We start from the raw sequence: 16941 nt of genomic DNA, 5'->3' as shown, positions 1-16941 counted from the left end.
TAAGAAGATATTTTTGGCCTAATTGTATTTTCAGGAGTAATAAAGGGCGTACAATCCCCATTTTGCTTACATGTACCTAATTGTCATTTGTGGCTGTGACAAGCAAGAGGTCTAAAGGCTGTACCTAGCATTTGAAGAAATTTCATAATTTCTGTATATCTATAGCATGAATTTGTAGTTTGAGGTTCAGGTACTGCTACAACAGGCGCTGGCATTGTTGCAAGGCCAGCTGGACATCACTCCTCCTCAGACTCCATAAGTGTACCCCTTTCTCTAGTTTGGAACAGGGCCTTTACTTCTGGGAGGGAGGATCCCTTGTGTTGTCCAGCTATTGGGTTGGGTCCTGGGCAGCAGAAGACTCTACCATCCCCAGTCATCCTAAAATCCTAACTCACTTGGGCACTTGTTGTTCTGCCTTCTGGGACACTGATCACTTGTGAGTAGATTGGACAGTGTTTGTCAAACTCAGGTTTAGTAATGTTCCTCAGCAACCTTTGAGAGTTTCTCCCTTTGAGCTATTATCTCACCTTCTGCTTAAAATAAATCTCTGAATACATCATGCACTGTATTAGTAAATTATTACTGAACAGCTGTATCTGTTTGTTTATAGCTGTAGCCAATAGCAGATGCTTAGGAAAGGGTATAAGAACAAGTATAAAGTGATCCTTTGATGATACACTATTCTAGCTTCTGAAAACCAGCACTTTTTTCCCCATGGAAGACACTCTATCATTTGGTCTGTTATATCTTTGGCCATTTTTACTATATTTTGGTGGTTTCAATAAATCCTTTTTCAGACAGGGTGACCAGAAACAGTAATCAAGGTGCAAGCACATGGAACTTTTATATAGTGCTATAATGCTGATTTTGTATTGTTCTTTTTGGTTCACAATATGTCCCAGCTTCTTAGTTCAAGAGCTCTGTTTGTCTCAAGCACCATGAAGTATCTGAAATGGGAAAATTCTAGAAAATATTCCATGCCATCCAAGGAGCACTCTTGAGAGCACTCTGAGAGAAGCTTCTGTTTATTCCAATTATATGTAACGGTGGCATTTCATGCAAGACTAGCATAGTGACAGTTCATGGTGGAACCTCTCAGCCTCTCCTGGGACTTGATGTGTGTGAACTTCTAGGCTCTGACATGCCAATGCTGCTGTTACTACAGGATTATCAGAGAGAACAGTTGATCCCAGTCTGCTGCAGGTGGCATTCTTGGGTATTTTGCCCCAACACATTTGTCCTAAGCTTTATTAATGACAACTCTTCCATCTTGGTGGCATATACTTAACTAATGGTATTTTTTTTTTCTTTAAAAGCATGTGAAATTTGTGGGAGAGGGGTTGGGGGACACAGTTCAGGCTTTATTTTTGTGAGCATTGAACTGAGCATGTTGTGATTACTTGGTGACTGGAAGTAATAATGATGTCATACCTAACCCTAGGACTTTGTATCTGAGCTTGGGACCTGAGTAGGTTTGTTGTTGCTGGTATTTTTTTTTTTTTCCTAATTACTATTAAATTTAGGGGTTTTGGAGGTGAAGGAAATAATGATAACAGCCTGGAATTTAGGGTCCTGCAAATTCCTAAAGTATCAGGGTAATTTTTGGCTTTAAAGAACTGAGCTGCTTACAGCACAAATGCGTCCATGCTTAATGCAATTAGGTACATTTCCCAGAATGTTAATTTAACAAAATTTTTCCCTTTGACCTGGAAAAAAAGAATAAATAAAACATGATGCTGCTTGCTCCATACAGTCTCTTCCTCCTCCTGCTTTAAGCCAGCTCCAGTTTATTCAGACGAAATGTTAAGGAAGATTTGGATTCTTTTTCTCATAAAAACGGAAAGGAAATCCTTTGGATTCTATTCTGAAATTGGGAAATACGAATAGGAAGCATGTGTAGACTGTGTTATCAGTGCTGCTGTGTGCGGTGAGTTAAACAACTGGATTGGAGTAGTACATTTGTTTAACCTCCTAGCATAATGAGCTGCCAGGGGGATTGCTCCACTTAATAGCAGCCGTTCATTACTCTGCAACCATTTGCAGCGTGTTATTTCTCTTATAGCAAAGAGAATTGGCGGTTCCTAGTTTTAGCTTTCTTTATCTGTGACACTTAATGTCAACAGCCTTGAGACTTTGCCAAAACAATCCTAACAAATCCTAATCCCAGTGTTTCAAGGTAAGTATTTGCTTCTCAGAATTCTTCTGTATTAGTGCTGCATGTTTACACTGGACATTTTTAAATGCAACAGTGATCAAAGAAATATTTGAACTGAAGGATATGTTTCTTTTTTGTTCTCTGAAGGCACTTGCATGTTCTTTCTTCTTACCTTTCACTACCATAACTATGGAATTTGTGGTAGAAGGCATTTTGGGGTGGTGATGCTGCTGCCATTATATTATAAGGATCATCAGAGCAAAATTAATTATGAGACAATGAGAATTCCATTTATAATGACACAGATGTAGTTCCATGTGCCAGGCTGTACATTAAAATGTCAAAAGTTTCAAAATTAACCTCCAGCTGAAGCCACCCTCTACCCAAGAGCATAATTAATGCTTGTTGTTGTTCAAAGGGTGCAATGTAAAAGCAATAGAGCTTTTATAAAACAGCGATCAATTCTTTAAAGGCATCCCATTTGGAAAAACTAGCTGAACTGTCAAGGGAAAAGAGAAATTTTTGCTAATGGCAAAAGAAATGATTATTTTAGGGAGTGAATTAATAGGCTATTAATGAGCCTTGTTCCCAGTGCATTGTTCACTTCACACTTGACAGCAGCTCCATGGATCAGAATGGAATGTATCTGTTCTTAACTGTGAGTTTTAATATTTTGCACTGAAGGATCATAATGTTGCTTCATCATTAAAATAACCACAAAATTAACTTTTGCCCCAAGGGAAAGACAGATGGCAGTTTGATGGCCTCATTATTCTTTTTTCTTTTTAGCAAGAGTAAGGTTTTATATTGGCTTACATAATCGAAAAAGATCTCTCTGAAGAAACTGATGCTAGCTAGAAGAGTAAAAAGGTATAGCTGTATAATGCAATTGAATGTCACCTTTCTAAAGATTTTAGTTATACAAAGTCTTACACGTGTGTCTACTTCTTTTTTTTTGCAGCCAGAGTCATCCCAGCGACTGTTCCCGGTAAGTAAACTTGTCTCACTGAAGCCAGGAATAATCCTACCATTGTCCTACTAGGGCTAACATTTCACCTGTAGTATATACAGTTACACACAGACAGGCGTTCACAGGGTCAGGGCTCAGTATATAATAGAGGGTGGCACGCTCTCGTAACCTAAGTAAAGGAATGTGTGTGCAGTGATTAGAAGAGGTGAATAGCCGTGAGGTCTCCAGTTAACTTGCTATGCAGCTTTGGGTGGTGTGCCTACCATGTGTGTGCCTCAGCATGTCCATTTCCAATGGAGCACAGAATTAGGTAGTTTCTCTTGACTCAGATGTGAATTTGTGGATGCTTTGTGCTTTTGAGAATCTGGCTAAATAAATATTCAACTACCTCACAGGGACTTAATTAATGCTCACAATGGACTTTGAAATAAGGGGAAAAGGCAAGGCTGATTACGGTCCATCTGTTCAGTTCAAGCATGAATCCTTCTTATTTGTTTTATTTTCTGTAAGTGATATAAGAGCAATTCACATGTTTATTTTATCATCTGAAAAAAGTTTGTGATAAACAGTGATGGAATGAAAAGGAAAATGTGTACTTGATAGGCCGCATTTGTCACTGCATGTTCAGGCACATGTCACAAGCAAATTATGACAGCAGATGAACGTTTTTGATCTTCTTTAGGATGTGTGACCGTGAAAGCTGGATTCCTTTCTGACCTACGTGTATTGCTTTGGTTTGAAACCTGAGCATTCCTAGGAGCGCTGTGTCAGACAGAGTATATGGAAAATTGTGCCTCCACCAGTGCATTTCCTTGTTTGCTGTGTTCTAGTTTTCAGCTTACATGTAAGGTAGGAAGAATATGTTTGGCTCGTTCCAGTTGGTTCCAAGAAGTTATAATAGCTCAGACAGCTTACATTCAGGGACATTCATTTGCCTCAAGAGGAGGAAAATGGCCAGTACCCTGGCTGCAGAGACCCAGTACTCTCTGGGGTGCCTTCTACATGAAAGGACTCTTTAAAACAGGCTTACTAGAGCACTGTGTGGTAGAATGGCACAAACCTTCCCTAGCACTGCAGAAGAGCTCACCGCTTTCTGTCTCAAGTGCAGGCTGTTTTGTCTCATTGAATATAAGTGGTCACTGTTCAGGCAAAGATCCTACTGTAGGGTCTATTGCAAACTGAGGAAAAGGAAACTAAATTACATCCTTAGGTGAAAATTCATGTCTGTGGGCAGAGTGTTTTCTTAGCATATAGGTGATACGCATTGCAAGCAGAGGGATTCAAGACTGACTTCTTTAGCATTATGTAGGATTTACAGAGGCACAACAGACAGCTCAATGTAGGCTACTGTCTTTACCACTGTTGGATTAAGATGGACAAAGCTATCAAAATCCGAAACAGAGTAACAGTTGAGAGAAATACTAATTAAATCCAAGAAATGGGTCCTGTCTTAGATTCATTTCCAAGTCACAGCCCCTAATGGAAAACTAAGTACAACAATTAAATTAAACTCTGATTCAGCTGCAATCAAGACATTTCTTTTGTCTTGATTTGTATTACGATGAGTGCTACTTACTGTATTGTAGTCAAATGAAAAGAATTTATTCAGTCAATTGTCAAAGATGAAACACCAATGAACTATGATGAAATACATGGAAAACCACATTCAAATGACACAGATCTGCATACTTCTTAAGACTGCTTATATTTGCTTCATATGGATGCTAGAAGAGTCCTGATTTCAGTACATGTTCCTGGATGTAAGGCAGCTTAAGGAAGTCACATTTGCTTTGTTTTGCATAAGAGCATTTCTGTGGTTTTGACAGTGACAAATCATGAGACAGTAGAAAATGCATGTTGCTAAAACTATTTCAGACTTTGGTAAATATTCCCTTTCTTTGGAAAATAAACATGTATGTCCTTTCCTCATTTGGTACATGTAGGATGTTTCTGGATTTACGCTATGATATTAAAGAGCAAATGCCTGAGGTTTTAATATGACAGGCTCACTAACTAGCATAAAGTTTTCAGCATCACTGATAGTTACAATAGTTTCGCTCACTTGTGACAGATCTGAATCTTATTTCTTCCAAATAAAGTGATCTGACAATTTTTTAATAAAATGCTAAAATTTCTGATCCATATCTTATTTCTTCTGGAACAACTTAATGGAAGCTAGTAGGGTTTCTATCAAGGATCGATTAGTACAATATTCTACGTGCTTAGATTTCCCATTCATTGTAGGGAGTTAAAAATGAGGATCCCTAAGACTGATCAAAGACAGACATTTTTCGTGAATCACAGAAGAGTAACCTAGGTGTCTCCCGTTCCAGCTTTCAGTTTTAATGGTGGAAATTCTAAAGCTTTTGGAAACAATGTAAGATTGGATAGATACTTTCATGACACAACTGGTTGATTACCTATAACTGAAACAGAGTATCTCATCTGTTATAGAAAGAACAGTAGCATTTTGCTGCTGAAAAGCTTATTAACTTATTTGGTTTCTTTCTCTTTTTTCTTTTCCCAGCGTTCAGCATCCTTAAGCATTGTGGGCCTTTCAGACAGTTTGGGAATGGAATTGCCTTCAACAAGGTTATCCAGCTTGGCTGATCCACAGATGCAAGGTGCAGCCGTCGTAACACTTGGCTCACCCCCGAATGCCCTTTGTGACTGTGATACTCCACCGGAGTTGGTGCCCACCTACAGCTCGGCATTGGGCAGAGCTCCAAGTGACCTGAGCCCTGGGGCTGCTGCTGGCCTTGCACCAGGTGATACACTCCAGGGCAGCACTGAATGCAAGGTAGGAATTGTTCAAACTGCTCTACTGAAAGGGAATCCACTTTCTCGTTGATAGCACATGTTGTTGTTAGTCAGTCAGTCAAAGGCAGCTATTTCAGTAAGTAAAGTTTTCCTTATCTGATGTTTGAAGACTAACTACAAATTATTTTCTTAAGATGGAAAGATAGAAAACTAATAATAAAATCTGATTTCCCCCCCCCCCCCACTCCAAAGCTGGAAAATGAAGACTTCAGTACTGTAGATCATCCTCTAGAAAACAGCTTGGATACTGCTGGGCAAGATGTAGTTAATGAATTAACTCTTTCTATGCAAAAAGTACTGGAAGAACCTATTAATCTTTCGATCAAAAAATCTCAACATTGCACTTCTGAACTGCTCAGCAACCCTTCTTTCCTGCCTGTGAATGCCAGAATGAGACAACTTAGAAGCAAAGAAGGTACCAGGCTTTTCATTATTTCATTTAGGGTTTTGTTCTTTCTTTCTTAGCACTGTGCGTTGCAAGCATTGCAAAGCAGTATGCTTATTAATGTACTTAGATATAAATATGCTTTTCCAGCAAGCTTCAAATACTATCAGAGTACTTAATCCAATGGCAAAGCATATTTGATCTCATTTGCGGAAGAAAAACATGGAAATGATATGCCATGAATTTGTAACATCCTTCATCTATGAACCAGAAATGAGTGTTTCTGTGTGAAGTACCTGGAGTATTAGTTCTTTTAGAAGCACTACTGTTATTGAGACCTGCAATTATGACTATTGAAGTGCTTGTTTAAAGAGCCCAAATTCAATTTAAAAAAAAAAAAAAGTTCTGAAATGTAATGTGCCTTCTGCTAAGTCCTTCACATCAGTAGCACAGCAAATTTTTGGTAGGTTAATATGGTGCACAGTATGTGCTTTTGCTTGGCTCTGTCTACCGTGGAACATTCCCTTCAGCCAAGGTCTATTTCTTCAGCCTTAATGGAGAATTAGACCTTACTTAACTCTTTTCATGGGCAAATTGCCCAGCATCCTTGTGCTGTGCCGTAAAGCCTCATTCCTGCAAACTCTAAAAGTCAATGGAACTATTCATGCAAGCAAGGGATTGCAGGATCAAGTTGTTATCCTGCGACTTATGCCAATATTTGGCTGCTTTTCTATGTAAAAGATGAATTAATATTTCTATCTCCATGCTGTATTTTTATTCAGAGAATTCTAATTAGTACAAAGGAGGCCTAGTTCAGTGAGCCAAGGAAATGTATTTGTCTTGTCTTATATGTACTATGCCAAATTGTGACAATTATGCCACAATCGTTTGTGTGAGTTGTTAAGAATCGGATGCACCCCTAAAAAGCTGTGCCTTAGGCTTAAGTGTCTCTGAGAGGAGCAGCTTTGTTGCATCTGGTTTGGGTCGTGTGACACTGCGCACAGAAAGCAGCCCCAACATCCAGAATCTCACTGTCGATAACAGATGCTACAAACTTGCTCTGTGCAAAGCACATGTCCTGTTGTGCAAGAAGATGAAAAGACTAGAGCGTTGAATTCAATGCTGCTCCCTTTTCACAAGGAAGGATCAGGGGTGAGCAATAACCATCCTGCTCTCGCTGTTTAAAGGTCTGCAGTGAGGGGAGACCTGAGGAGATACAGTCACCGTATGCAGTGTGCACCAGTGAGAGAGACTAATTCTGTGGCAAAGGCAACGTTCTCTCTGCTAGTGGCTCTCAGTAGGACTTATTGGCTTCAGCAGTGCTGTGCTGCCAAACCCCACTGCTTCTGGTATATGTTTCCAATGACCCTAATATAAAATCTAAACTTTTCAGTTTAATTTTCAACAAAATGCTTCTTATCCTAGCCCCAAGGGATGTGGTAAAAAGTACCTTGTTTCATCATTTTCCGTCTTACAGCCACTTTTCTTATCATGGCTTGTGTAAATATCCTCCTGTCCCCTTCTCTTTCCTAGTCTAAAGAAATCTGATGGTTTCAGTCTCTCCTCGTGGGTCAGGGTTATGATTTTTTAAAACCACGCTGTGCTATTCTAGGTTCTCTGCAGTTAAGGAGTGCTGCCCACAGTGAGAGGCAGTGCTGCAGCTGAGGCCTCTGGGGTGCCATGCAGAGCCGGGGTATCAACATGTGTTTTACATTCCTCGCTGCTGGTAATACACTGCAGGACAGCACTCGCCTTTTTTTTTTTGCAGCAGCAGCATTATGATTGACTCACATGTAGTGAATGGTCCACATTAACCCTTAGTTCCTTCTACAGAACAGTTCCCTAGTCAGTTGTTTCCCTTTGTGATTACATTCATCTGATCCTTCATAAGCATAATACTTACAGTTCTTTCAATTCAGTCTTACTGAGATTTTTTTATATATTTTTTGAGATTTTTTTTCTCTCATGTATTAAGATAATTTTAAAATTGTAAGCATTCTCCACAGTGTTTGCAGCCTCTCTAGTTTGATGTTTTCCACAAATTTTATAGTTAGTATTATTTCATGAACTAGGTTGCTGGTGGAAATGTTGGTTGATATTAGGAACCCAACACCACTGGAACCATCCTGTAGTTTGACAGCGTGGAATGAGAGCTGCTCCTTCAGCTCAGTGTGCAGTCAGCCTTCAGTAATTCTGTCCAGAGCCATCACTACCACCCTTCACTTCAGCAACAACCACAAGTGAATAACACTTTTGGAGTGATGTGAAATGCACCTTTCCTTGGCAGTCTTGATTGTATTGCGTTTCCTGTGGCTGGGAGCAACAGAGTGTCTTACAGGCACATTGCTTTCAAGCCATGGGTTGGGTACCATTGACCCGAGCTAGATTTTCTTTAAAAAAGCAGGTTTTCCTGGCACTCGCAGTCTCAAGGTAGCCATGATATTTGGTTTGTTTTCTTGTTAATATTTTTTATGTCAAACTAATTCCTAACAAAAGAAGGAGTTACTATGAAATTTGTCAGTGGACTGATATTTATTTACAAGGGCATTCATCTCTATCCCATGCCATCTCTCCAAAGTTGTTTTGTTACTCTTGTGTCTAGTATCAGTCAAGAGCTGCAGTTACTTGTGCGCTTATACAATGGATAGTTTTGAATTCATATGTTGATATGTTACACACGTTGCAGGACAGAAAGGAATCATACAGTGTAGCTTTCATCCCTCAGTGGCAAATGGGAGACAGTTTTCTTCTTGTTTTCAAGTAACTAGAATTATCCAGAAGCTTCTTAGCATGGAGCAGGAGACTGCAGAGACTTCCTGAGCCTCAGGGATTCAGACCTCAATAGGTCTGTTTTTCTCAAGTGAAGGCTGTATGGCAAAGAGGATTACTTATGTTATTCCATGTATATGGATGAATGTGGCATGGCTGTGTACATCTATAATTTCCTGGGAATGTAACCATTTCAACGAAATATTTTGGAAAGGCTCCTCATATTCAGTATAAAAGCTGTGGTTAAAAGCAAAGAGAAAGAAAAAGACTGTGTCCCAGAATAGAAAATAGCATACACATTTTCTATACATATAGATGAAATGATTCCATAATTCACTTACGATATCATATTAAACACCAGTCAGAAGTACATGAATATTGAAGTACTTTCTACCCTAATCTGACTCTGATATTATAAATATTTTATTCATTTTCTTATCTTCTGTTCCAGATTCCAATAACTGTGAAAAGGAACATTTTGAAATGGATATGAAAAGCAATCAGAATGTCAGGTATCAGAGTCTTTTTTTTATATAGAAGTACTGGCCGTGAAATTTTATGCATGTATTTAGAAAATTTGCCATACTTAATGATAAGAGAGAACTTAAAAAGAATGCAAGATTTGTTATAGATAATTCTGAAAGTTAAACTTGAAAACAACAGTTTAAAAGAAGTGGTGAGTTCATGTATTTCTGTTATTCTGTGTAATTTTCCAGAAGGAATAACTATTTGCAAACTTATCTCGCTTGAACAATTAGAAACTGTTTAGTCCCAATTAAACCTAAAAACTATAATGAGAACAGGATTAACATTATCTCAACGATTTTATAAAACTTCGTTTTCAGCTAGAGCTGTGATAATATTTTAAGGCTGGTGATGTGCTGTGTTCCTGCTTGAAGCCAGCCACACTGAAAAGTATCAAGCACGACTTAAATTCGAATAATTAAAACAAAAAGATAGGGAGCAGGGCAAAATTTTAGCACAGAAGTTAGTAATGCATTTACACATATGATTAATTTAAAGTGATCGCATTCACATTTCTTAAAGAATCAGCATGTGAAAAAACGTCCAGATTTTCAGCGTTTAGCTAGCAGAGTCACAGTTATGAAGGAAAAGGAGCACAAACAGTAATGCGTGGAAAATACTGAAACTGAGTAGGGAGGAGAATTTTGTGGAATATGACTGAATTTAACCTTATGTCATTTTGATTGTAGAGCTGGCCCTAAGGAGCAGAAGATACCCTATGTGCGACTAGAACGTCTGAAAATATATACATCAGAAGCAGGGGAGCTCCCGGTGTTTAAGCTCCAGCCACAGGGCAATGAGGAGGGCAATTTCCTCCTGATCGTTGAATGTGGGACCCAGTCTTCAAGTATGTCTCTGAAGGTGAGTGGAATATTCTTGAGGCTTTACCTGCTTTCTCCCCTTTGTCACACTAGCTTGTACCCACAGTTTCTAAAAGTTATTATACATAAAACAAGTCTGTTAATTCATTTCACCCTCAGACACTTCTGTGATGGGTTGAAGTAGCAGAGAATGCAGCTTTTAGTTTGCTGTATAGTTCCCTGACACTTCAATTTCTGAGAAGTCTGTCTCTGGGATTGGATAACTGTAGTGTTTTTGTATTCTAGCAAACAACCTGGCTTATCTGTCTAGTTACAAATGTAGGATAAATAGCTTAAAACTAACCCAAATGCATATTTGAGTGGTAGGAACTGATTCCAGAAATCAGAGTAATAGATTTTTAAAAGCTTTGTATTCTGTTCCTCATTGGAGTCTTGAGTGTGAACTTCTTTACACAGAAGGAAATGGGAATTTCTGGTGGAAACAGAAAAAAACCCACTTTTTTTTTTTTTTTTTTAAATCTTTACTGTAAAATTGTAAAGTGTCCTGTTTCTATCATCTGTGATATGAAATCTGTACAGCTCTCACAGTGCTATTACATTATGGTATGTGGAGGAAATGACTTGACCAAGGTGACCTGGCCAGCCAGTGGTAGGTGTCAAGCTGAGCATGGGCCTGCTGAACCCCAGTGCCCTCTCCAGTAGGGTTCACTGCAGAGAAACCATTTGTCTGCAGACAACCACTGCTGTTATATACAGAAAATGATGACTGTGTGATCCCAGATTTTTCTTCCTTCAAGATAAATAAAGATAGTCCACCTGAAGGACAGCAATCCAAAGAGGAGAACTCAGAGGACAGAAAATTTCTCATATCCCAGGCTGCAGGACAGACACGATCTCCTGTAGCTACTCTGGCTGTTGATCAGAAGCTCAGCAACGGCACCTCCGTCATGAAAAAATCTCCGATTACTCAGGAAGTCAATCCAATTGAAAATGAGGATTTCTGTGCTGTGTGTCTTAATGGAGGAGAACTGTTGTGCTGTGATCACTGCCCCAAGGTCTTCCATCTCTCCTGCCATGTTCCAGCCCTGCTTAGCTTTCCAGTGTGAGTATGTATGACATTTTACTAAAGTGCTCAGTTTCTGCTCACTGCCTTGGGGCAGAATATATCCTCAGGGATGTATGTGTCAACCTTACACAAGCGCAAGGACTGCATCTCTCACTGCCTTTATTGCTACTTTCCTTGCAAAGGGAAGAATTGTTTTTCACACTAGGAAACAGATGAATTATTGACAATAACTCTTTCCAGCCATGTATGCCCTTTTGGCAGTTAGCTGGCCAGTACAACAAAGGAGGTGACAGACCTGAGCTTTAAAAATATTCTTATGACTTCCTGGAGAAAAATAAAATCCTAACTCTCACGTAACATCTGTGGTGTAAACGTCAGCTCTTCTCTGCAAGAACAGTGACTAGCACAAGGAAAGGGCAATCAGTGAGTTCCTATTCAGTTTTCTAGCCAGTTTTATGGGAAATTTAAGACTATTTGGGCTTCTGTGGAAATGTTTGGGACGTTGGTTTCTCTAAGACATACATTCCGTAGCAACTTGTCACAGATTAATTCTATGTGACAAAGAGCCAGAATTAGGTACACTTCCACACATCAAACTTTTACAGTGAGGCTGAATATTGCGCATTACTAATGGCATATAATTCTGAATTCTGTTACAAAACATTACCAGGTGGGACCAGAGGCTACTTCATTTTTGCCAAGCCCAAATAACTACCTCAGCTGAGAAAAATACGTTGTGAGATATTAGTTTCGAGATTCTGGTTTGTTCTTTCTGTTCAAGAAGCAGGAATTTCCATCTCTTGGCTTTTCACTCTTTTTTCTAATAGCAAAGTCATTATTAAAACTCTAGTTTCAAAATGATGTGAAAACTAAGTTTTCCTTTAAAAATAAACTTCCTAGGAAAGTTAAATTCTAATTAAGTCAATTAATTCCCTTAACTAATGTTCTGTACTCATATTTCTTTAATATGCCTTCAGCTGTAGTTATTCAGGCCCTGAAGATGCAGAAGTTGCATCACTGCCTTCATGAAATTCTTCAAGAGGTTTCTGAAAATGGATCTAGTAGGAAGGACACATGCCCATGCAGAATTAGGTGTGTTTAGTTTGGGAACCTGTGTACTAGCACACGTTATGACCTTTTCTGATAATGTTGATTTCATAGGTAAATATGTCAATTATCATATCAATTGATAATAAATATATCAATTATCAAATGGGTCTGATTTTGTCTTGTGACCCAACTGTTGGGTATTTTTCCTTCGTTTTTTTGTTTTTTTTTTTTAAAAACAGCACTTGAATCAATGCAGCTGCACACACTACTGGTACATGATTTCAAACACTATTTTGTGTTTTAATCTGTGACAGAAAAAGTACAATGAGTCAAATCTGAAATTATTACACTCCTCATTAGGTTCAAATCTCTTGAAGAACACCTAGTACAATGGGTTTCAGCTTGCCTGCTATTGTAATACTAGTTAAGGATGAGACTTGTTTACACAAGTGCTGTTGTGCTGTTGTGCTATTCAACAAGGTTGCTGACAAAATTTGACAAAAGTTTTTGGTTTCTTGTTTTGCAGAGGAGAATGGGTGTGCACGCTTTGCCGTAATCCAGTGAAGCCGGAGGTAGAATATGACTGTGAAAACACACGCTACAGCCATAGCTATAATGCACAATATGGCCTTGATGACTATGACCAGAAGGTGGGAATAACTATATATGGTGCTATTTAGAAAAGAACGTATAATTTCGGCATGAGATCTTATCTCTTCATTGGGAATACAACAGTTTTGACTTGGTTGCTACTCGAATGTTTCAGAGTAGTAAATACAACAAAAGCATTGTTAGTATTCAGTTATATCATTCAGCCCCTTGGCAAGGCCTATAAGCATAGCCTCAGAACTGCTTAAATTCATCCATGCTGTTTCCAGACCTGAGCTACTCTGTCCATAAAGGGCTGCACATTGATGTGATGCCTGTTTCCATTGGATTGGGTACAACTTGCCAGAAATAGTTGGGATCTGGGTCTTGATTAGTGAGGTTCCATTTAGAAAATAGAGTTGATTAGAAATTCCATTGCTTGTGAGCAAACATAGCTTATAATGTTTTTGTAGTGCATTTTTTAATCAAAGGCTAGTATGAGTATTTTATGAGTTAACGATGATTAAAAGCACTGTTTTCATACAGTACTTCCAACTATATAACTTGCATCCATTTGTATGAATGGGTATGAACAGCATGAAACATTTTCCATTTGACTATTTCCACGCTCTTGCTGCTATTCCTTTAGTCAAGAGCCAAGGAGTAGATCTGGAGTGCAGAAAGGAAATGGTGATAGTGATGAATTCCCAAGGGTTTCCAGGAAAGATACATGCATACATAAATTTTTATGTAATATTTCCTTTCTTGCAAAGAAAACTATAAAAAACTATGAAAATGCTATGAGGCAAAATGTCCCCCCAGTTAGAGTTAAGCGTGCCATTTTGCATCAGAAATGCACAGACTACGTGAAAACTCCCCTCGTTGTTAGTATGATGAAACACACTTGTTTTGAATTAAAGTATATTTCAAATTTGGCTTCTACAGAAGTGCGAAAAGCTGGTGCTTTCCCTGTTCTGCAGTAGTATGAGCCTCCCATTCCATGAACCTGTCAGCCCGCTGGTAAGTATGTGCATGGGTCAGAAGGAATCCAAAGAATACTCTGGCACACTCACGAGTTTCTCCTTTGTCTTCTCAAAAGATATTCATTAGCTTTTATCCTAAACAGTATTGCTTTCTAGGGAAGGGTAGGTGTTTCCCCATTGCAAATGCTTTGCGAGGTCATAGGCAGGTAAATGCTGGCCAATGTTCTCAGGCCGGGTTTGGGTGCCAATTTAAGATGCTGGTAGGATACTAAATATATATGAGGAGTTCCAGTGATTAAGAAAGTTGACTTGCTGCATACATGGAGAATGTTGCACTGCTGTAAGAAGTCTGCTTTAGCAGTAACCATGGACTCCCACTGTGTTCGGGGGGAAGACGTAGAGACTGCTGTTTCATCCATATACTCAACATTTGCAATATTAACTGGCTGTTTAAAGGAAGATATAGATTCAATAGAACACAACGTGAAAGAAGTTAGAGGAAGAAAATGAGAGAAAAAAACACAGGTTTTATGTGAAGGAATAGTACACATAACAATGTAAAAAACATTGCAGCTCATAAAGCTTGCAATGAACTTATGGAACACATTATCTAACAACTAGGTTTTGACCCAGGAAGTTTTAAGGAGTGGGATATCCTGGTAGCTGGTGCCCATTGAAAAACATTTTTGTTAAACTCTAAAAAGAGTGCATAGGAGCATATTTTTAGCCACCCTTGGCAGGCTACTTCCCACAATGTCAGCTGCCAGTATCTCAGCACATTATTTTTATAACTCCTTGGGGGAAATGTTAGCTAATTGTCAATGTTACATATATTATTGATTATGGTTAAATGATGACATTTATATCTGGGGATAAACTTCAGAAAGTGCAAATAGCAGAGCAGTCACTGAAGTGTGCTATTTTCAAAATCAATCTTGCACGCAAATATGCTTTTAATCAAACCAAAAAGCACCCAGGAAGATGATGTGCGAGTGTAGACGCCAAAAGAGTAGAGCTCTCTTCCTTCATGCAAGGAATTGTCTGCAGTGACTTCTGTCCAAACTTGGATAGAAGTCACTGCAGAGGAAATGCTTTAATTAAAAAGGTTACCTACCTGCGTTTTATTGCAGGCTCGGCACTATTATCAGATCATCAAAAGGCCAATGGATCTGTCAATCATACGAAACAAGCTTCAAAAAAAGGACAAGTCCCACTATTCTGCACCTGAGGAACTTGTGGCTGACGTGCGTCTCATGTTTTGGAACTGTGCAAAGTTCAATTATGTAGGTTTCTAATATGCATGGGTGGGGGAATACAAACCAGAGGGGTGCTCTTTCATGCTGACACACTGGTGTAACTATTCGTTCAATTGACATTAGATATGGGATTGGGATAAACAAAAGCACTAATCAGTTTTACTCTTTGGAAAGGATAGAATTCGTTTTTAATGACAGAAATGGAGATATATATATATAAAAATGGAGATATATATGGACCTGAGAACTGGAGATACATATGGATCCAAAATTAAAGAGGAACATCTTAGCGGACAACTCTTTGGAATGATGATGAGTTTGCTGTGAGAAGCCAGTCAGAGCCAGTGAAATAGCTAGGGAAAATTCAAGTGCATAGAAATTCCTAAGCAATGGTGACCGCTATTCTTTCTAGGTCACTGCGCATCCCGTTTTCTTAGAGGTGCGCAAACGTGTTCCTTAATAGCAGCATCTGGTTTTTACTTACACTGTAAATGCAGAGGGACTAATGGGCTAATGTAGAAAGTGCGCAGGAGACTAATGGAGATGTAGCAGACAGGACCAAGGTGAGACACTAGGGTGGGGTAGTCATTTGGTTTTGATCCTTGATGATTTCTGTGCGTGGTAACACTGAGTGGTTATTTATTCTCTTACAGCCCGATTCAGAGGTTGGTGAGGCTGGACGATGCCTAGATGTATTCTTTGAGGGCAAACTGAAGGAGATATATCCAGATAGGCATTTTCCTTCCGTGCAACAGGAAGACTCCGATTCTGAAGAAGTGGAGAGTCAGAACAGCAAAATGCCGCCCCAAGATTTTCAGTGGCCATCATACGGACAGGAGTGCATTCAGCCTAAAAGGAGACGGCGCCATGCTGTAAAGTTGCAAAAGCACAAGCATTTGGTTGCTAAGCGGCCACCCTGCTAATTCTGTTTACAGCTACTAATGGGAAGTTTTGGCAGGGCTGTGTGGGAAAACTGTCAAGCTTCCGTCACGGAGATGTGATCAGTTCTACAATTTTATGTCAAGATCCTCTGAGTGGAATAAAGTGTCAGTTGTGTATAAATGTGTGAGCACGAACAAATGAAGTCTCTCAGGCCACACAGTTATCTTCCTAGCAGAAAACTCTGTCAAGATTTTGAAAAAGACGAAACCCTTTAGCTATTCACTGTTTCCATTGCACACAGAAAAGTGAAGAAACTAAAACTGATGTTTCAGCCAGCTAACAGCCTTCCTCAGGTATCCTCAAGATGTGAGATTTGCTATGAGGAATCCAGCAACATAACTGACAGAGTTAAGGTGTGTGGGAGGAAAGCAAAGCACTTGGGCTGTTTATTTAAACTCTCCTAATCTGCTGACCATATGCCTTATTTCTAGATCTTATGGATAGATAACAGATCCAAAGTGTTTGAATCTGTCAATGTTCAATCTGTTAAATCATGTATATGTTTTGCAGTGTTTACACTGAAGTACTAATGTTTTGGTGATAGGTAACGATGATTAACAATGAAAGTAACATGCTAATGATGTCTAATACTGCAGTGCCATTTTATAATC

General features: G+C 39.0%; 1 protein-coding gene across 1 annotated transcript in view; it reads left to right on the top strand.

Annotated features, from left to right (window-relative positions):
* Window positions 1–16311, top strand: part of TRIM66 (tripartite motif containing 66) — a 37696-nt gene extending 21385 nt beyond the window's left edge. The window contains exons 10-18 of the mRNA XM_009952625.2: window positions 5653–5925; window positions 6138–6360; window positions 9551–9611; window positions 10314–10485; window positions 11243–11547; window positions 13088–13211; window positions 14095–14169; window positions 15263–15415; window positions 16042–16311. Of these exons, the coding sequence (XP_009950927.2) occupies window positions 5653–5925; window positions 6138–6360; window positions 9551–9611; window positions 10314–10485; window positions 11243–11547; window positions 13088–13211; window positions 14095–14169; window positions 15263–15415; window positions 16042–16311 (1656 nt within the window). The remainder of the gene's footprint in view (window positions 1–5652; window positions 5926–6137; window positions 6361–9550; window positions 9612–10313; window positions 10486–11242; window positions 11548–13087; window positions 13212–14094; window positions 14170–15262; window positions 15416–16041) is intronic.
* The last annotated feature ends 630 nt before the right edge of the window (window positions 16312–16941 follow it).

This window comes from Leptosomus discolor, chromosome 12, assembly GCF_034619465.1.
Source record: "Leptosomus discolor isolate bLepDis1 chromosome 12, bLepDis1.hap2, whole genome shotgun sequence".
NCBI classification, from domain to species: Eukaryota; Metazoa; Chordata; class Aves; order Leptosomiformes; family Leptosomidae; genus Leptosomus; species Leptosomus discolor.
Note: the sequence above shows the minus strand (reverse complement) of the source record. Positions and strands in the feature narration are given on the sequence as shown.